The 14,835-nt window shown below is 40.5% G+C and overlaps 1 protein-coding gene across 1 annotated transcript in view; it reads right to left on the bottom strand.

Annotated features, from left to right (window-relative positions):
• MALRD1 (MAM and LDL receptor class A domain containing 1) overlaps window positions 1-14,835 on the bottom strand; it is a 465,892-nt gene that overhangs the window by 108,025 nt on the left and 343,032 nt on the right. Inside the window, exon 30 of the mRNA XM_078851340.1 lies at window positions 6,839-6,967. Within this exon, the coding sequence (XP_078707466.1) occupies window positions 6,839-6,967 (129 nt within the window). The remainder of the gene's footprint in view (window positions 1-6,838; window positions 6,968-14,835) is intronic.

The following is a 14,835-nucleotide window of genomic DNA, read 5'->3' as shown; positions in this document are numbered from 1 at the left end:
CATAGCTATATTGCTCAGGAGAGTGAAGAAATATTATCCCTGACCAATATAACTATGCCAACAGAAGCCCCTAGTTATACCTGCAAAGCTGAGCTTTTACCAGTACAGCTTGTTTTGCTTGCGGGCAGAGAAGGAGGAAGGAGTATGTTTTTAATATACTGGTGCAAAGTGCAGCTTTGCCAGTATAGCTGCATCTGCACGAGGAGCGCCTTTGCCAGTGCAGTATAGCAGAATTCCTATCCCGGTAAAGTGCTCCTAGTGTGGACATAGCCTAAGTCAGCTCCTCTTGGAGAGGAGGCAGTGATACATTCGCTGACAAGAATTGCCTGTATGCAGTTCATGATCACTTCAGGAAGCAGTATTTGTGTACAGTCTGCAAACGAAGAAGTTACACCAAGCAAATGCCCTCACGCAGCATCACAGATTTCTTCTCCAATGAGACATTAACCTGCATTGATGCAGGCAAAATTAAATGATTTTCCTAAAGTCACACAGGAAATCTAGGGCAGAGTTAGGACTCAAATCCAGTCATGGGCCTTAACCACCAGGCCAACCCTCCTTTCAGCTTTGTGTGTACTGAAATTCACATCCCCATAGCCCAGACTGAAGTGCAGTGTAGACAAGCATCCACATGCTACAAAAACTGCAGATCCTCTTTTACACTCTTGGACTGTAAATTAATCTGTTCTCCAATTACAAACTGCACATCTTAGCTCCTTGAGAAGAAGAAAACAATCTAAGCAGATGGGACCATTTCTGACATGTTTAATATTCAATTATTTAATAGGATGCCCCCAAAATATTTTGTTTGCAAAAATAGGCTTGCTACCATTATAGAAGTATCTTTTCAAATGAGAAATTAAAGCAATTCTCTTTATTATGATGCAGATATGCTAAACTATAAACTGTAACCAATACTGTTTTCTAGGATTTTCTTGTAAAAATCTGGTCTAGTATAAATACATTAAATAAAGATGATTTTGAGCTATGAATAACATATGTAACCCCCTTAGGGTTTAGAGAGAGAGCAACAGGGTGTGTGCATCTGGAGCTCCAGACAGAAGGGAAACTCAGGGCGATGAGGGGGAAATCCCAGAAGACTGGAAAAAGGCTAATGTAGTGCCCATCTTTAAAAAAGGGAAGAAGGAGGATCCTGAGAACTACAGGCTGGTCAGCCTCACCTCAGTCCCCGGAAAAATCATGGAGCATGCCCTCAAGGAATCAATTCTGAAGCACTTAGTCAAGAGGAAAGTGATCAGGAACAGTCAGCATTCATTCACCAAGGGAAAGTCATGCCTGACTAATCTAATTGCCTTCTATGATGAGATAACTGGTTCTGTGGATGAAGGGAAAGCAGTGGACATGTTATTCCTCGACTTTAGCAAAGCTTTTGACACGGTCTCCCACAGTATTCTTGTCAGCAAGTTAAAGAAGTATGGGCTGGATGGATGCACTACAAGGTGGGTAGAAAGTTGGCTAGATTGTCGGGCTCAATGGGTAGTGATCAATGGCTCCATGTCTAGTTGGCAGCCGATATCTAGCGGAGTGCCCCAAGGGTCGGTCCTTGTTCAGTATTGGTTTTTTTGTTCAGTATCTCCATTAATGATCTGGAGGATGGTGTGGATTGCACCCTCAGCAAGTTTGCGGATGACACTAAACTGGGAGGAGTGGTAGATACGCTGGAGGGTAAGGATAGGATACTGAGGGACCTAGACAAATTGGAGGATTGGGCCAAAAGAAATCTGATGAGGTTCCACAAGGACAAGTGCAGAGTCCGGCACTCAGGACGGAAGAATCCAATGCACCACTACAGGCTAGGGACCGAATGGCTAGGCATCAGTTCTGCAGAGAAGGACCTAGGGGTGACAGTGGACGAGAAGCGGGATATGAGTCAACAGTGTACCCTTGTTGCCAAGAAGGCCAATGGCATTTTGGGGTGTATAAATAGGGGCATTGCCAGCAGATTGAGGGACGTGATCGTTCCCCTCTATTCGACATTGGTGATGCCTCATCTGGAGTACTGTGTCCAGTTTTGGGCCCCACACTACAAGAAGGATGTGGAGAAATTGGAGAGAGTCCAGCGAAGGGCAACAAAAATGATTAGGGGTCTGGAACACATGACTTATGAGGAGAGGCTGAGGGAGCTGGGATTGTTTAGCCTGCAGAAGAGAAGAATGAGGGGGGATTTGATAGCTGCTTTTAACTACCTGAAAGGTGTATCCAAAGAGGATGGATCTAGACTATTCTCAGTGATAGCAGATGACAGGACAAGGAGTAATGGTCTCAAGTTACAGTGGGGGAGATTTAGGCTGGATATTAGGAAAAACTTTTTCACTAGGAGGGTGGTGAAACACTGGAATGTGTTACCTAGCGAGGTGGTGGAATCTCCTTCCTTAGAAGTTTTTAAGGTCAGGCTTGACAAAGCCCTGGCTGGGATGATTTAGTTGGGATTGGTCCTGCTCTGGGCAGGGGGTTGGACGAGATGACCTCCAGAGGTCCCTTCCAACGCTGATATTCTATGATTCTATGATAAGGGCTGCAGCAAGAAGGCCCTCAAAGAGTAAAGCAGCCAAAAATCTCCCTGAAGTCTGAGAGGGACAGAGCAGCTAATCGGGCACACCCCAGGACAGGAGCCAGGAGGAGCACTATGCCAGGAAGAGCACTATGCCAGGAAGAAATTGCCCAAGAAGGACAAATTGGAGCTGGACCCAGTATCACTGCTGCCCAGAGCTGCATGGGGCTGAATACTGGGGTTTGTGACTTTGCATTGGGAATAAGGAGAAAGGCTGTTAGCTTGTTAAGCAGGGAGGTTGTCACTCTGTGTGGCTTTGCAGAGAGCGGCAGAAAAGGCCATCAGAGGGGTTTGTTGGAGGAAGTTCACTGACGATGACCAGGAGTACCCAAGATTCACTGCTGGACTGGACCATTGCCCAGGACTCCTGAACAATGTGTGCAGACACATTGCTGGGTGTCTGCCCTTTCAGACTTTGGTACCACTGGGCCTGTGGGGCCTTGAGTTGAATGCAACCCTGTTTTACTGTGCCCCTAAATTTTCCCCTATTGTTTTTCTCCACTCACCCCTCTGTAAATAAACATTTCCCTTTCCTATATTCATTGTCCTTTTCCAGTGAGGGTGTGTTCACTCTGGGGGGTTTGGAACAGGTGCCCCTGGTCTGGAAGGAACTTTCCCTGCTGCCTTCCTGGGCGCACAGTCTCTTGGCCAGAGCTGCCTGCAGAGCAGACTCCATCTTGGCCATGAGGGCGCTAAAATTACAGCATTAAAATTATAGCATGTGAACTCTAAGAGGAGGATCCTCAACTGGTGCCTTAGGAAAACCATTAAAGAAAAATAGGAACACAAACACATGGAACATTCCACACTGGTCCATATTGTATGCTGTGCTGCACTACAAAGGAAAGCTGAGCTTTAATAAGTGAAATAGACAAGCAGGCACTTCAAAAGAATTTGGCTGCGCAATCTCAAAAGAAAGTACATGTGTCTTGTAGAGTTCTAAACAGATCAAAAACCAAATGAATTTTGATTTTATAATGCTATTTATAATGCATTGCCTGACAGCAGGAATTCAGCTCTAATATCTTACCAGTGCTTCAGAAAGCATTTAATAATAAATATTTATGAACAGCATTTGCAGGGTCGATGAAGTCACCTGCATGTCTGCACCTGCTGGGTATTTCTTCTTTTTGATTTAAACAGAGACTGTTTAGGAGTTATGAGAAAAGGACTGGTCCATTTGTCTGCAAAATTGCTTTTATTTCAATAATTCAAGCACTGCACGAGATGGTTCATCAATGTTGAGGCCTGCTATTAATCAGATCTGCGTGTATAATTGACTACAGTTCATGAAAACAGAAATGGCTTTCATGTGTGATTTTCACATCCGTACTTCCAATGGGCTTTGAAAGAAAATGAAAATTGTGCAAGAATGCCTGACTGGAAGGAATGAAGCATATAAAAAGCAACTGCTGCAATTTTATTTTTTTTTAAAATAGGATGCAACACAATACTCTGTTACACCAATTGAATGTGGAAATGATCTCTGTTGGGCCAAACTCCGTTGTAAATCTAGAGAAATGTTTCAGTGGAATTACTCCAGATTTACACAACAGCAAAACTGGATCCTTGACTTCAATAGTTACACTGGTGTAAAACTGGTGTAACAAAGTGGGGGATCAATTCCAACCTGGAGCTGAGAGAAAAAAGAAAAATTGCAGCCAAAAGTTTCAAATATCGAAAGGTGATGTGAGGGTGGGGCAGGTTGGAGCAGCAGGCGTTTGTCTCACAGTCATTCTGACTCCTGCTGCTTCTCCTCACCAGGGGAGGGTTGTGGAAGGTCCCTGCATCCAGGCTGAAGGGGAAAAGGCTTTCCCCTAGCGTTGTGTGAGAAAATCTGACCTTTGCTATTTGGAGCTGCATTATGCTGGGGATGTGGGGGTGTGCAGGAAGAGCTCAAGGTGGCTGAAGGATGAAAGCACGCTGGAGTACATTTTGCTCTTCATTATAAAAGAGTAGTTTATGCCCCCGTCTAGTGCTTATTCTACACCACAGTAGACACACCCAGGGATCACCTCTACCCCTGTCTCAAATCCAAACACCCCCAGCCCTTGGTACTGTGGTATTGTAGTAGCCAGGCAAGGTACTAACAAACTTCAACAGGACTTTATTTTTTAAAGTGGAAACCTCTTTTCCAAGCTGCTGCTACATGCTGAGTAGCTCTCCCTCAGCCTCTTCAACTCCTCCCCACTCCTTCCTGTTTCCTGTCCTTTCAGACTCCCAACAGCCAGTGCTCCCAAGCCTAATAATTACAAGCAACATTTAAACACCACAGGTATGCTGGACAGGGCAACTAACCTAGCACTTACTTTAGCACTCTGTGTGCTACATTGCAATATGGACTGTTGCCGGACAGAGGGGAGAAAGAAGTTCCCCATGCCCTCTCCATCTCTGGTAAATCTGTGAAGCAAAGGCCAGTTTTGCCTTATACATTTAAGGTTCATTGAAGTTAATATTTTCCCAAGAATCGCTTTTATACATCATAACAAACATTTGGTTTGTGACGTGGACTGATTTATGGCATTAAATGCTCCCATTCATTGCCTGACTAAGAAAAGAAAGCTGAAGGTCTCACAAGCTATCTCTAGAGAACACTTACAGAAACCAATGGCAACTACTGTATGCAATAACAGCATTTACAGAATAAATCAAGATCTTCATTAGTTTTCTGAGTGTCATTAAAAAGCAGTTTGCATTAGACACAGTTTCAGTGTGATGTTTTTCTATTGGGGCCCTGTAAAATATAATCGTGGATAGTTTACGAAGTATTTTGTTGCAGTCACACTGCCTGACTACTGAAGAAATATTAATGTAATGCTACAAAATATGATCAATCCTTTAAAAATCCATTTATCTACTTGAACTGGTTATCCTTTTAAAGGTTCAGTTCAGCTTAGATTTGTTCCAGTTGTGAATCTGGCCAAAAGACTGCATAAAGACACTGCTTTAGGATCTACACGTTAGATATATACATTATTTACTTTAAAACAAATAGGGAGAGAGGGAGAAGAGTTCCGGTATCATATAATATTTTAATGATAATATGCCTTTTCCTTCCTCTTCTTCCTAATATACTTCCCAGAGTGACATTATTTGCACATTTGGTCACAATACAGATTCTCAGTGAACACTTTATATGGCCTCTGCAATCCCTAAATATAGGATTTAAGATTATGCCACTCTATTCTTTTGGAGCCTTGTCTAATGTGACCTTTCACCATATATGAGAGGGGAAAAAAATCTATTTTTGTTGTTTAAGATGCATTTTCTCTCCCCTGCATATCAAGAGTGATTTCAGTAATAGTTTCACATGTACACCATAGCAGAATTTGGCCCTACAGATTCAAGATTAAGAAACACGGATTGATTGCCAGGATTAAGTAAATGCCTTAATAAACTGTTCTGTCCTCTTGCTCTTAAAATGTAGTGCTAGTCTCAAAAGTGACTCTGCAAAAATGGCATTGGAGGCAGGGTGGGGACAGAGGCAAGGGCTCCATGTGTGCTGCATCTTAACATCAAATATGATCAGTTTAAGTGTTTAAAGGTAGTTTAACTGCAGTCCTATTAATGTATGCTCTACAAGGCAAACTGGGTTCTTTCCTTCTCACACATCATCATCAATAATAAAGTTCTCCAGGCCAAATTAAGTTGCAATCTTCAGTTGTCACTGAGGTTGCACAGGTGTAAACAGATTGGAATTTATCAAAGAGTTCTACTGATGATGCAGAAGGAGGAAAGTAATCCAACTCACTCATTCTGGTCTTTTGTTAGTTTTGGAGTAGTAAAAAGCAATAAAAATGTACTTGTGTCATGAAAATGAGCACATACAGGGAGCTGATCTGAAGGATAATTTTTACATGGTCAGTGTTTGGAGCAGAACCTTACTCTAAATGCTTCTATATTTTTACCAATTTCCTTATTAGGCTTTTCCCTTAAATGTTGACAGCTCAAAATCCTTTCAAGTTTCTTCCTATAGATTTGTGTATAGTAATCCTTGGATTATCTTCCTTTAAAAAAATGAAGTTGGTCTTCTATTTGCTCTTTGTTTTGAGTATGTTGCACATTTGTGACTCAGTCACATTTAAATATTTTTGCTCAGTAAATGTCTTTGAGGATCTGAAAGTGTAAAACTTTGTGTGATGGGGGAACAAGAGAGGGAACAGCATACTTATATTACCTTCTCCTAAGCAGCTGTACAGATCCATCTAAACTGGTTACAGTATTTAGGGTTAAAATTTTAATATTAATATAGAAAGTTGTACTTACTGCAATCAGCTTCATCTGATAGGTCCTTGCAGTCTGGTTTGTAGTCACAAACAAGGTGAGACTCAATGCAGTTCTTGTTCCAACACATAAAATCAGTAAGTGCTGGGCATTCCCTAGGACTCTCTCCAACTGAAACCAACAGGACATTTAAATCAATACTTTAATTAAATCAAAGTATGACCTTTTTGATTTGTTTACCCATTATACACTATCACTTTAGTGATTTACTGCATCCAACAGATGTTATTCAATCCCACTCTCTTTTAATGATGTCTTGTGCCTGCCTAGACTGCTATATTGGTGATAGTCAAAGCTGTGAGGATGGAATGTTTTGGTGAATAGGAATTCACTTCCACATCAGCAAAACTCAATTCCTAATTTATTTGTGGTGTGATATCTGTGCATACAATTCAATTTGCTACAAACAGGTATAAAGGGGGCAGGGCAAAGGAGTAAACCTAATCTCAATATATGACATAATTTAGAAATAAGATCGTGTCAAATTGCCTGAAATGATCACTATGCTACTTTCATACAGTGCATAGTTTTCTGAAGTGTTTCAGGTCATCTAATTGTGTGAGATTTTTCAGTGTGTGGTAGAGAAACCTACTGCAGTCAACATGCAGGCTGCATAGGGATTCAGCCTAAACTATTTAAAATGAAGATTCATTTTACCAGAACAACTTTTCAATCGCTCTTGAATCTTGGTAAAATAGTGGAAGAGTGTGAATGAGAATGAATGAATAAATTGGGGGCAATATACCCAAGGAAAGAGCCAAGGCCAGCTAACTCTTGGATTCAGTCCTTTGAAATCTGTCAAGCTTAAAATACTGATCTAAATGTTCATCAAGTGGCTCAGTGAACTGGCTACATAACTCCAATTAGCATTAATAGGAGCTGTGCTGATAACCCAAAGCACAATATTTAAAATGCACTTCTATGAGTCTGAGATTATATTTTTCTATGAGTCTGAGATTATTTTTTTCTCCCACTGCCCAAGCTGTTCAGTGATACACATAGGAGAATGTGCTTTGACTGTATTCTTTGTAATTTGTTCTATGGCTCCTTCAAACATGACTGAAGTGGGACTCATCATCAGCTACAGCTCTGGGCAGAGCAACTTTAAGTGTGTAAAGGAATAAGGCCAACATTTTTAAGAGATTTCGTTGATTCTGTATGGCTCTCAAAACTTGGATTGCACAACTTCAGACGCCTGACTAAAACCTGATATTCAGAGGCAGACCCACAAGCTCTCATTGATGCCGAAATGAGAAAGCAAAACTAAATCCTAGTCCCACAGAGCATACACACAAGGAAACATTCAAAAGATACATGAGATGTAACTGAAATCCTTCAAGGGGAGTTCAATGACTGGCTTAGTTAAATGTAGCACTGACTGAGGCAAGTCTTCATATGCAATAAAAAGCTATGAATAGTACTGGGCCTTAGATCTAAAGGCAGGGATTTTTCTAGGATTTTTGCCGCCCCAAGCAAAAGAAATTTTGGCTGGCCCCGCTTTTTTTTCATGCCCCCTCCGCCCCGCCCCTTCTCAACCCCTTCCCCGCCTGCTCCCCCGGGTGTACCGCATTCCCCCCCCATTGCTTCCTGTGCCCCCCCCGTAACCCCTCACCCTAGCTCACCTCCGCTCTGCCTGCTCCCCTGAACACGCTGCCACTCTGCTTCTCCCGCCTCCCTCTCAGGCGAGGGAGAGGCAGCACGTTCAGGGGAGGAGGCGGAGCGGAGATGAGTGAGGGTGGGGGAGTGAGTGCAGGAAGTAATGGGGGGGTGTGTAGAGGAACAGCTCCCCACCCCAGCTCACCTCCGCTCCACCGCCTCCCCCGCTGCACCGCTGGTCAGCTTCTCCTCCCTCCCAGGCTTGCCATGCCAAACAGCTGTTTGGCAGGTGGCAAGCCTGGGAGGGAGTGGGGAGAAGTGAGCGGCGGCGTGCTTAGGGGAGGAGGCAGAGGCAAGCTGGGGACGCGGTAGCACATTTCTAGGGGTGGCATGGCAGGCGCCGGAATGCCGCCCCTAGACATGTGTTGCCTCAAGCACCTGTTTGTTTTGCTGGTGCCTAAAGCCGGCCCTGTCTAAAGGCCTCAAACCTTGTAATGAAAGATAATACAATTAAATAAACAAATAATAATAATAAATTAAACATACAATTACTTAATTTTATTTATTATTTGTTTATTTAATTGTATTAATTTAATAATAATCGAATAATAATCATAAATTAAACATTTACATTAAACCGAAGCATAGAAAGTTTAAGTGATTTACCTAAGGGCACTCAGGGATTTAAGTGACTTAGTGGTAAAACCAGAAATAGAACCCAGGTTTTCAAAATACTATATACTTCTTAAAAAGACAAGGTAGTTAAGGTAATAGCTCTGTATAAGGTCAAAATCTTGTCTCTTTCACTAACAGAAGTTGGTCCAGTAAAAGATATTATCTCACCCATCTTGTCTCTCTAATATCCTGGAACCAACATGGCTACAACAACACTGCAATATACTTCTCAACTAATTTAAAAATTAAAAACATTTCAGGCAGTAAGCTAGGAACTATTATGTTGCAAAAGTAAGATTGGATGAACTGTAGATGTGTCCTACCCAAACTGCACATCTGAATAGACATAACTATTGGAAAGTTTGGATCTAGATTCAGAACATTGTGGCTTGGAGTCTTCTGGAGTAAGAACTCACATGAACACCATTTTTCTGGGTAGCTGCATACGAACTGCAATATACATTTACAAGCAGTATATAGATTGTGCCAAAGACTCTGGCAAAGGCCAAGGCAAAATCTTTTTGGGAATCAACATGCCAGAATTGGTACAAATATCTAAAAACAAAAATACCCTCCCCCAAACTTCATAGTCTATCAAAATTCAACTCTAAATGTAGGGTGGGTGGGTGTGGGAGGGGAGAGGGGGAGCACAGCGTTCTGCTGCATACATCAATACTGGCCCTGATTGACCATAGCCAATGTATTGACAGAAATTATACTAAAACAAGAAACATGATAATGGTTTTTGATCATAAAAAGTAACTACAGAAACTACAGTGACTGAGGAAATTCACAAGAACAGCACCCTTTCAAGTATCATGTTACCATTGTTTTAAATATTTTTCAAAAAATAGAAATACTTAATCCCAGAACATTTCTGAAAACTAATATATGTCAATCTCATTTCCGAGGCCTGGATGCAATTTAACATAAGAACATGTTAGAAGCTGCTATCAACATAGAAAATGTGAGGCTTTTCAAAATATTATCCTGCCAATTCCTACCTTTCTGCAATTGAAAAACTGGGTTGTCAGACTCTGGCATTCTACCATGATTTAACCCATTGAATTATAACACTACAGTGTACAAGAGTGGCATTTAAATCTTTCTGTGGAACTGCTTTATGAACCAATCTAACTCCTCCTGATGAAGTACTTGATTATCATGTGGTTGAAAGGTTAAATGATGTATTTCATGTAAAATAAGGGTTTTTCTCCACAATTTCTTGTCTTGTTGCATTTGTCCAGACTGTGGGGGGATGTGTGCAAATAAATGGCTTTTGTGTTTCATCACATTCCTTGGCTGTGCTTTGACATTTAACCAAGTGGAAAGGTACTTTGTTACCTTATAGTCTCATTCAAGATTAACAATATCCTTTAATACATGTGAATTTTTTTAAAGAATCTAACTCCTAAATAAGGTCCATGGAAATCTAAACACTGCCCCCATCTCCACACACAGAAATCATTCCAAACCAATAAACCTCAGCAAATACCTACGTACAAAGCAAGAGTTTGTTAAGGATCTCGTTTTCACGTGCTGGGCTGCATTTATATATTCAAAGAGAAAGCTATCGGGAGCCATTGACCCATGGAACAGCAACATGTTTGAAAAGAGCAGCACATGCCAATCTCACAGTTACATTCTATCATGATATAACCCTTAGAGCAAGAATGATGGCATTTCACAGAATGGCATTCAAATGGAGGCTTAGGAGAATGTCTGTGGTTTCCAAATGGCTAGAGAAGAAAACTGTAGGACCCAACAAAGGGGACCCAACAAAGAGCTCTCAAAGAGTTAACTTACCTAATATTTAAAAATAGTGGAAGACTCAACTAGACTCCAGGAGGCTCTGTGAATTGTATATACTAAGTTCTGCAACATGATAGATGCTTCAAACTAACGTGTTTACATTAATTTAATAGGCATTTTCCTATATGTTAATTTATTCTTTTTAAGGCATTACAGTTTAACTTGCATGTTGTTAACAGTGTAATTTTCAACCAATTTTTTGAAATTACTATAACATTACAATGGAACTGTGAGCTAGCGAAAGGTAAAGAATTTGGCTGGTTCTGAGTAAAGGATAATCAGGTTTATAAAAAATGCCATAGGAAGTTTGAAGCAAAAAAATCCTTTATATCCAAGCCTTGCCACACAATTAAGGCTCCCTGACATGACAGTGAAATATTACTTTGGGAAGATCTATCAGATATAACCCCAAATATGTAAGCAGGGAACATTGGATTACATACTACCTTTCACTGCATGGCAGGGAAGATAATTAAATGTGGCAAGGAGAGAGGAGAGATGGTCTTGCGATTAAGGTCCTGGACAGAGTACAAATCCCAGCTTGCTCACAGATGCTATATGATCTTAGTCAAATTACTTAATTTCTATGCAGCAGCTTCCTATCAGTAAAATGGGGATAAACATTTATTTTATCCTATCCTCTGACTGTGATGTCTATTTAGGTTGTAAGCTAAGCTCTTTGGGACTTGGGCTGCCTGGTATTATGTATCTGTACAGCACCAAGCTCCAGTCTTGGTTGGGCAAGTAATAAATGGTGAACATACACAGCAAGGGAAAGAACAGCAGCTGTCTTGCATTTTCTTTCCTGGTCCCCAAAACCCAATGAACCCTCTATACAGACCCATGGCTTTGTGGGAGGGAACGTGGAGCCAGAAGGGGAAGTTGAGACATAAATCTGTGCAGCTTGCTTCCATCAGATACAGGTATATTTCCCATTGAAAATCCATCTGGGAATCACTGTAGGTTTGATCAGCAGTAATTTCTCCTGCCTAGGAACAAACCCTCCTCCTTCCTCATCTACCCTCATGGGGAATTCTGCAGCAGCTGCCTGCAAGGACTACATAATAGCATGGTCCTGGAGAAGAATATTTCTGTTTTTTATTTGGGAGAAAATGATGATGTAGTCATAGCACATAACACTCTTTCCAGTTCACGAGTATTTCAGCAGGATGTCAAACAGCAGCTACTACTGTTAGACATTTTTAAATCAGCAGGTCCAGAAAACTTGTATCCAAAAGTTTTAAAAGAACTGACCAAGAGCTTAGTAGGTCATTAATGATGATTTTCAATAAATCTTGGAACACTGGGGAAGTTCCAGAAGATTAGAAGAAAGCTAATGTTGTGACAATATTTAAAAAGAGTAAATGGGATGACCTGGGTAATTACAGGCCTGTCAGTCTGATATCAATTGTGAACAAGATAATGGGGAAGCTGATACAAGATCCAATTAAGAAAGAATTAAAGGAGGGTAATATCATGAATGCCAATCAAGATTGGTTATGGAAAACAGATCCAGTGAATCTAAATTGGCATCTTTTTTCACCAGAGATTAAAAATCTTGGTTGATAAAAGGTAATAGTGTTGACATAATGTACTTAGATTTCTGTAAAGCACTTGACTTAGTACCTCACAACATTTTCATTAAAGAACTAGAATAAGATTAATATGGCACGCATTAAATTAATTAAAACTGGCTAACTGATAGGTGTCAAAATGTAATTGTAAAGGGGGAAACATCACTGATCAGATGCATTTCCAGTGGAACCCTGGAGGGATCGGTTCTTGGCCCCACGCTACTTAATATTATCAGTGACCCTGGATGAAAACAAAAATGATCACTATAAAGTTTGCAGATGACACAAAAAATCGGGGAGTGCTAAATAATGAAAGGGGACAGGTCACTGACAGTGCCATCTGGATCTCTTGGTAAACTGGGAGCAAGCAAACAATATGTGTTTTATTATGGCTAAATGTAAATATATATATATCTAGGAACAAAGAAAGTAGGCCATATTTACAGGATGGACATAGGGGGAACTCTATGCTGGGAAGCAGTGACTCTGAAAAAGATTTACGGGTTGTGATGGCTAATCAGTTGATCATAAGCACCTAGTGGCCCAAGGTAGGCACACTAGAACACGGTGAGAATCTCACCCAAAGAAAATAAATTATATCTATCAGTCACTGAATGATGATATAAGTGAATGATACTAAAAGGTTTCTAGATTTGTTAAAATTAACTTTTTTCTCCTGTAATGATGAAAATTTAAAGATTCCCAGTGATTCCATTCTAGTGTTTTGTAAATTCACCCATCATTGTGGTACCTGAGAACTGTATAGGGGCTGATAAAATTATTTCTCTCCAAAGGCCTAATCCAAAGCCTATTGAAATCAAAGGGAATCTTTCCACTGACTTTGTGGGGCTTTGGATGGGCTAACGACATGATCCGACTCCTTTGAATCTCATGTTTCAGAATAGCCTAATACAGGAGAAATGATAGAAAAAGAGCAAAGAATCATAAAACGTTAAGCAATACCAAAGGGGGAAGAAAAAAATGAGAAAGGGAATAACTATCAAAAGCCATAAAAAGGTAACATGCTTTGCATTATGAAATACTAATACTAATATATATCTGGAGAAGCTAAACCAACTCCAGCTTTTATTTCTTTCTGAAGTCCATAGAAGACTACCATTTCAGGGCCAATTTCTGCAATGGTTGTTCATATTTGTTATAAACTCTTGATCTCTTCTTGAGTTCCTGAGCAGGGCAAACTAGCTTCTTCACTAACTATAACGTGTCGCATGGTGCAGAATTGAAAATTCAAGTAATAAAGTTTAAGGACAGAATGGACTACTGGATCACTTAGTCTCACCTCTGGAATTAAGTGACATATACCCAGATGAATCTAGCAAGAGACCTGCCCCACATGACGCAAAGGAAGCTGCAGAGCCCCCAAGGACCCTGCCACTCTGACTTGGGGGGGAATTCCTTACTAACCCGGCATAAGTAAAGTGATGGCCTATTTTAAAAAGAACAAAAGTTGGGCTAAGCAACCAAACACTGGGTTAGCCACAATCTCTTGGATCTGTATATCTGGGCTGGAATTCTCACCAGAACAGATTTTCCTCCCAACACTTTCCGAGCTTCCTTCTACTGATGGGGCGAAAGCAAAGCTCTTCTGAGGTTATTTCAATACTTTCACCTCTCATTCATGCCATAAGGAGAAAGTGAGGAGGAACAAAAATGATAAAAAATATTAAAAAGTGAACCAAACATTTCTAAACCATCTGTACATTTTAGATCAAATCTGGTTAGAGCTTTGGGCAAGTGTTCTCGTCAGCACTAACTATAAATTAAACTAGTTTTCCTTTAATAGGTCGCAGTCCCCATGGTTGTTTTTATTTTTTTTAATTGGATATGCTTATAGCACCTCTACAAGAGCAACAGGAAGGAGCTGAGAATGCCAGTCCTAATCACCTTAAAGATAAAGAAAAAACCTTGTGAAATATGGTTCCAAAGAGGCAGCTCACAAAAGTCACTGGAATTGTACAGCTCGTTTCTTCTTCCTGCATTTTCACAAGACTCATTTAACAGACCATGAAAGCCCAAATGAATCAGCTAATCATTCAGCAGACACATAACATGGATCATTCCTCTCACTTATCTGGAAATTTCCATTACATTTGAATTTAGAATTATTGTTATTATCTGTGTTCTTTAATGATGCCTTGTGATAAATAATTAGTGCCAAAGTCACATCATCTGGTTTAGTGAGTTATTTTTTCAGTCTGATATTCTCATCTCTTGCATCCAGCTGGAGTAGAACTTGATATTTTTAACAAATTATTACAGACAGCAATTCTTCCACTACCTTATGTACAAAATCCAGACTTA

This window comes from Lepidochelys kempii, chromosome 2 (genome assembly GCF_965140285.1).
Source record: "Lepidochelys kempii isolate rLepKem1 chromosome 2, rLepKem1.hap1, whole genome shotgun sequence".
NCBI lineage: Eukaryota > Metazoa > Chordata > Testudines > Cheloniidae > Lepidochelys > Lepidochelys kempii.
Note: the sequence above shows the minus strand (reverse complement) of the source record. Positions and strands in the feature narration are given on the sequence as shown.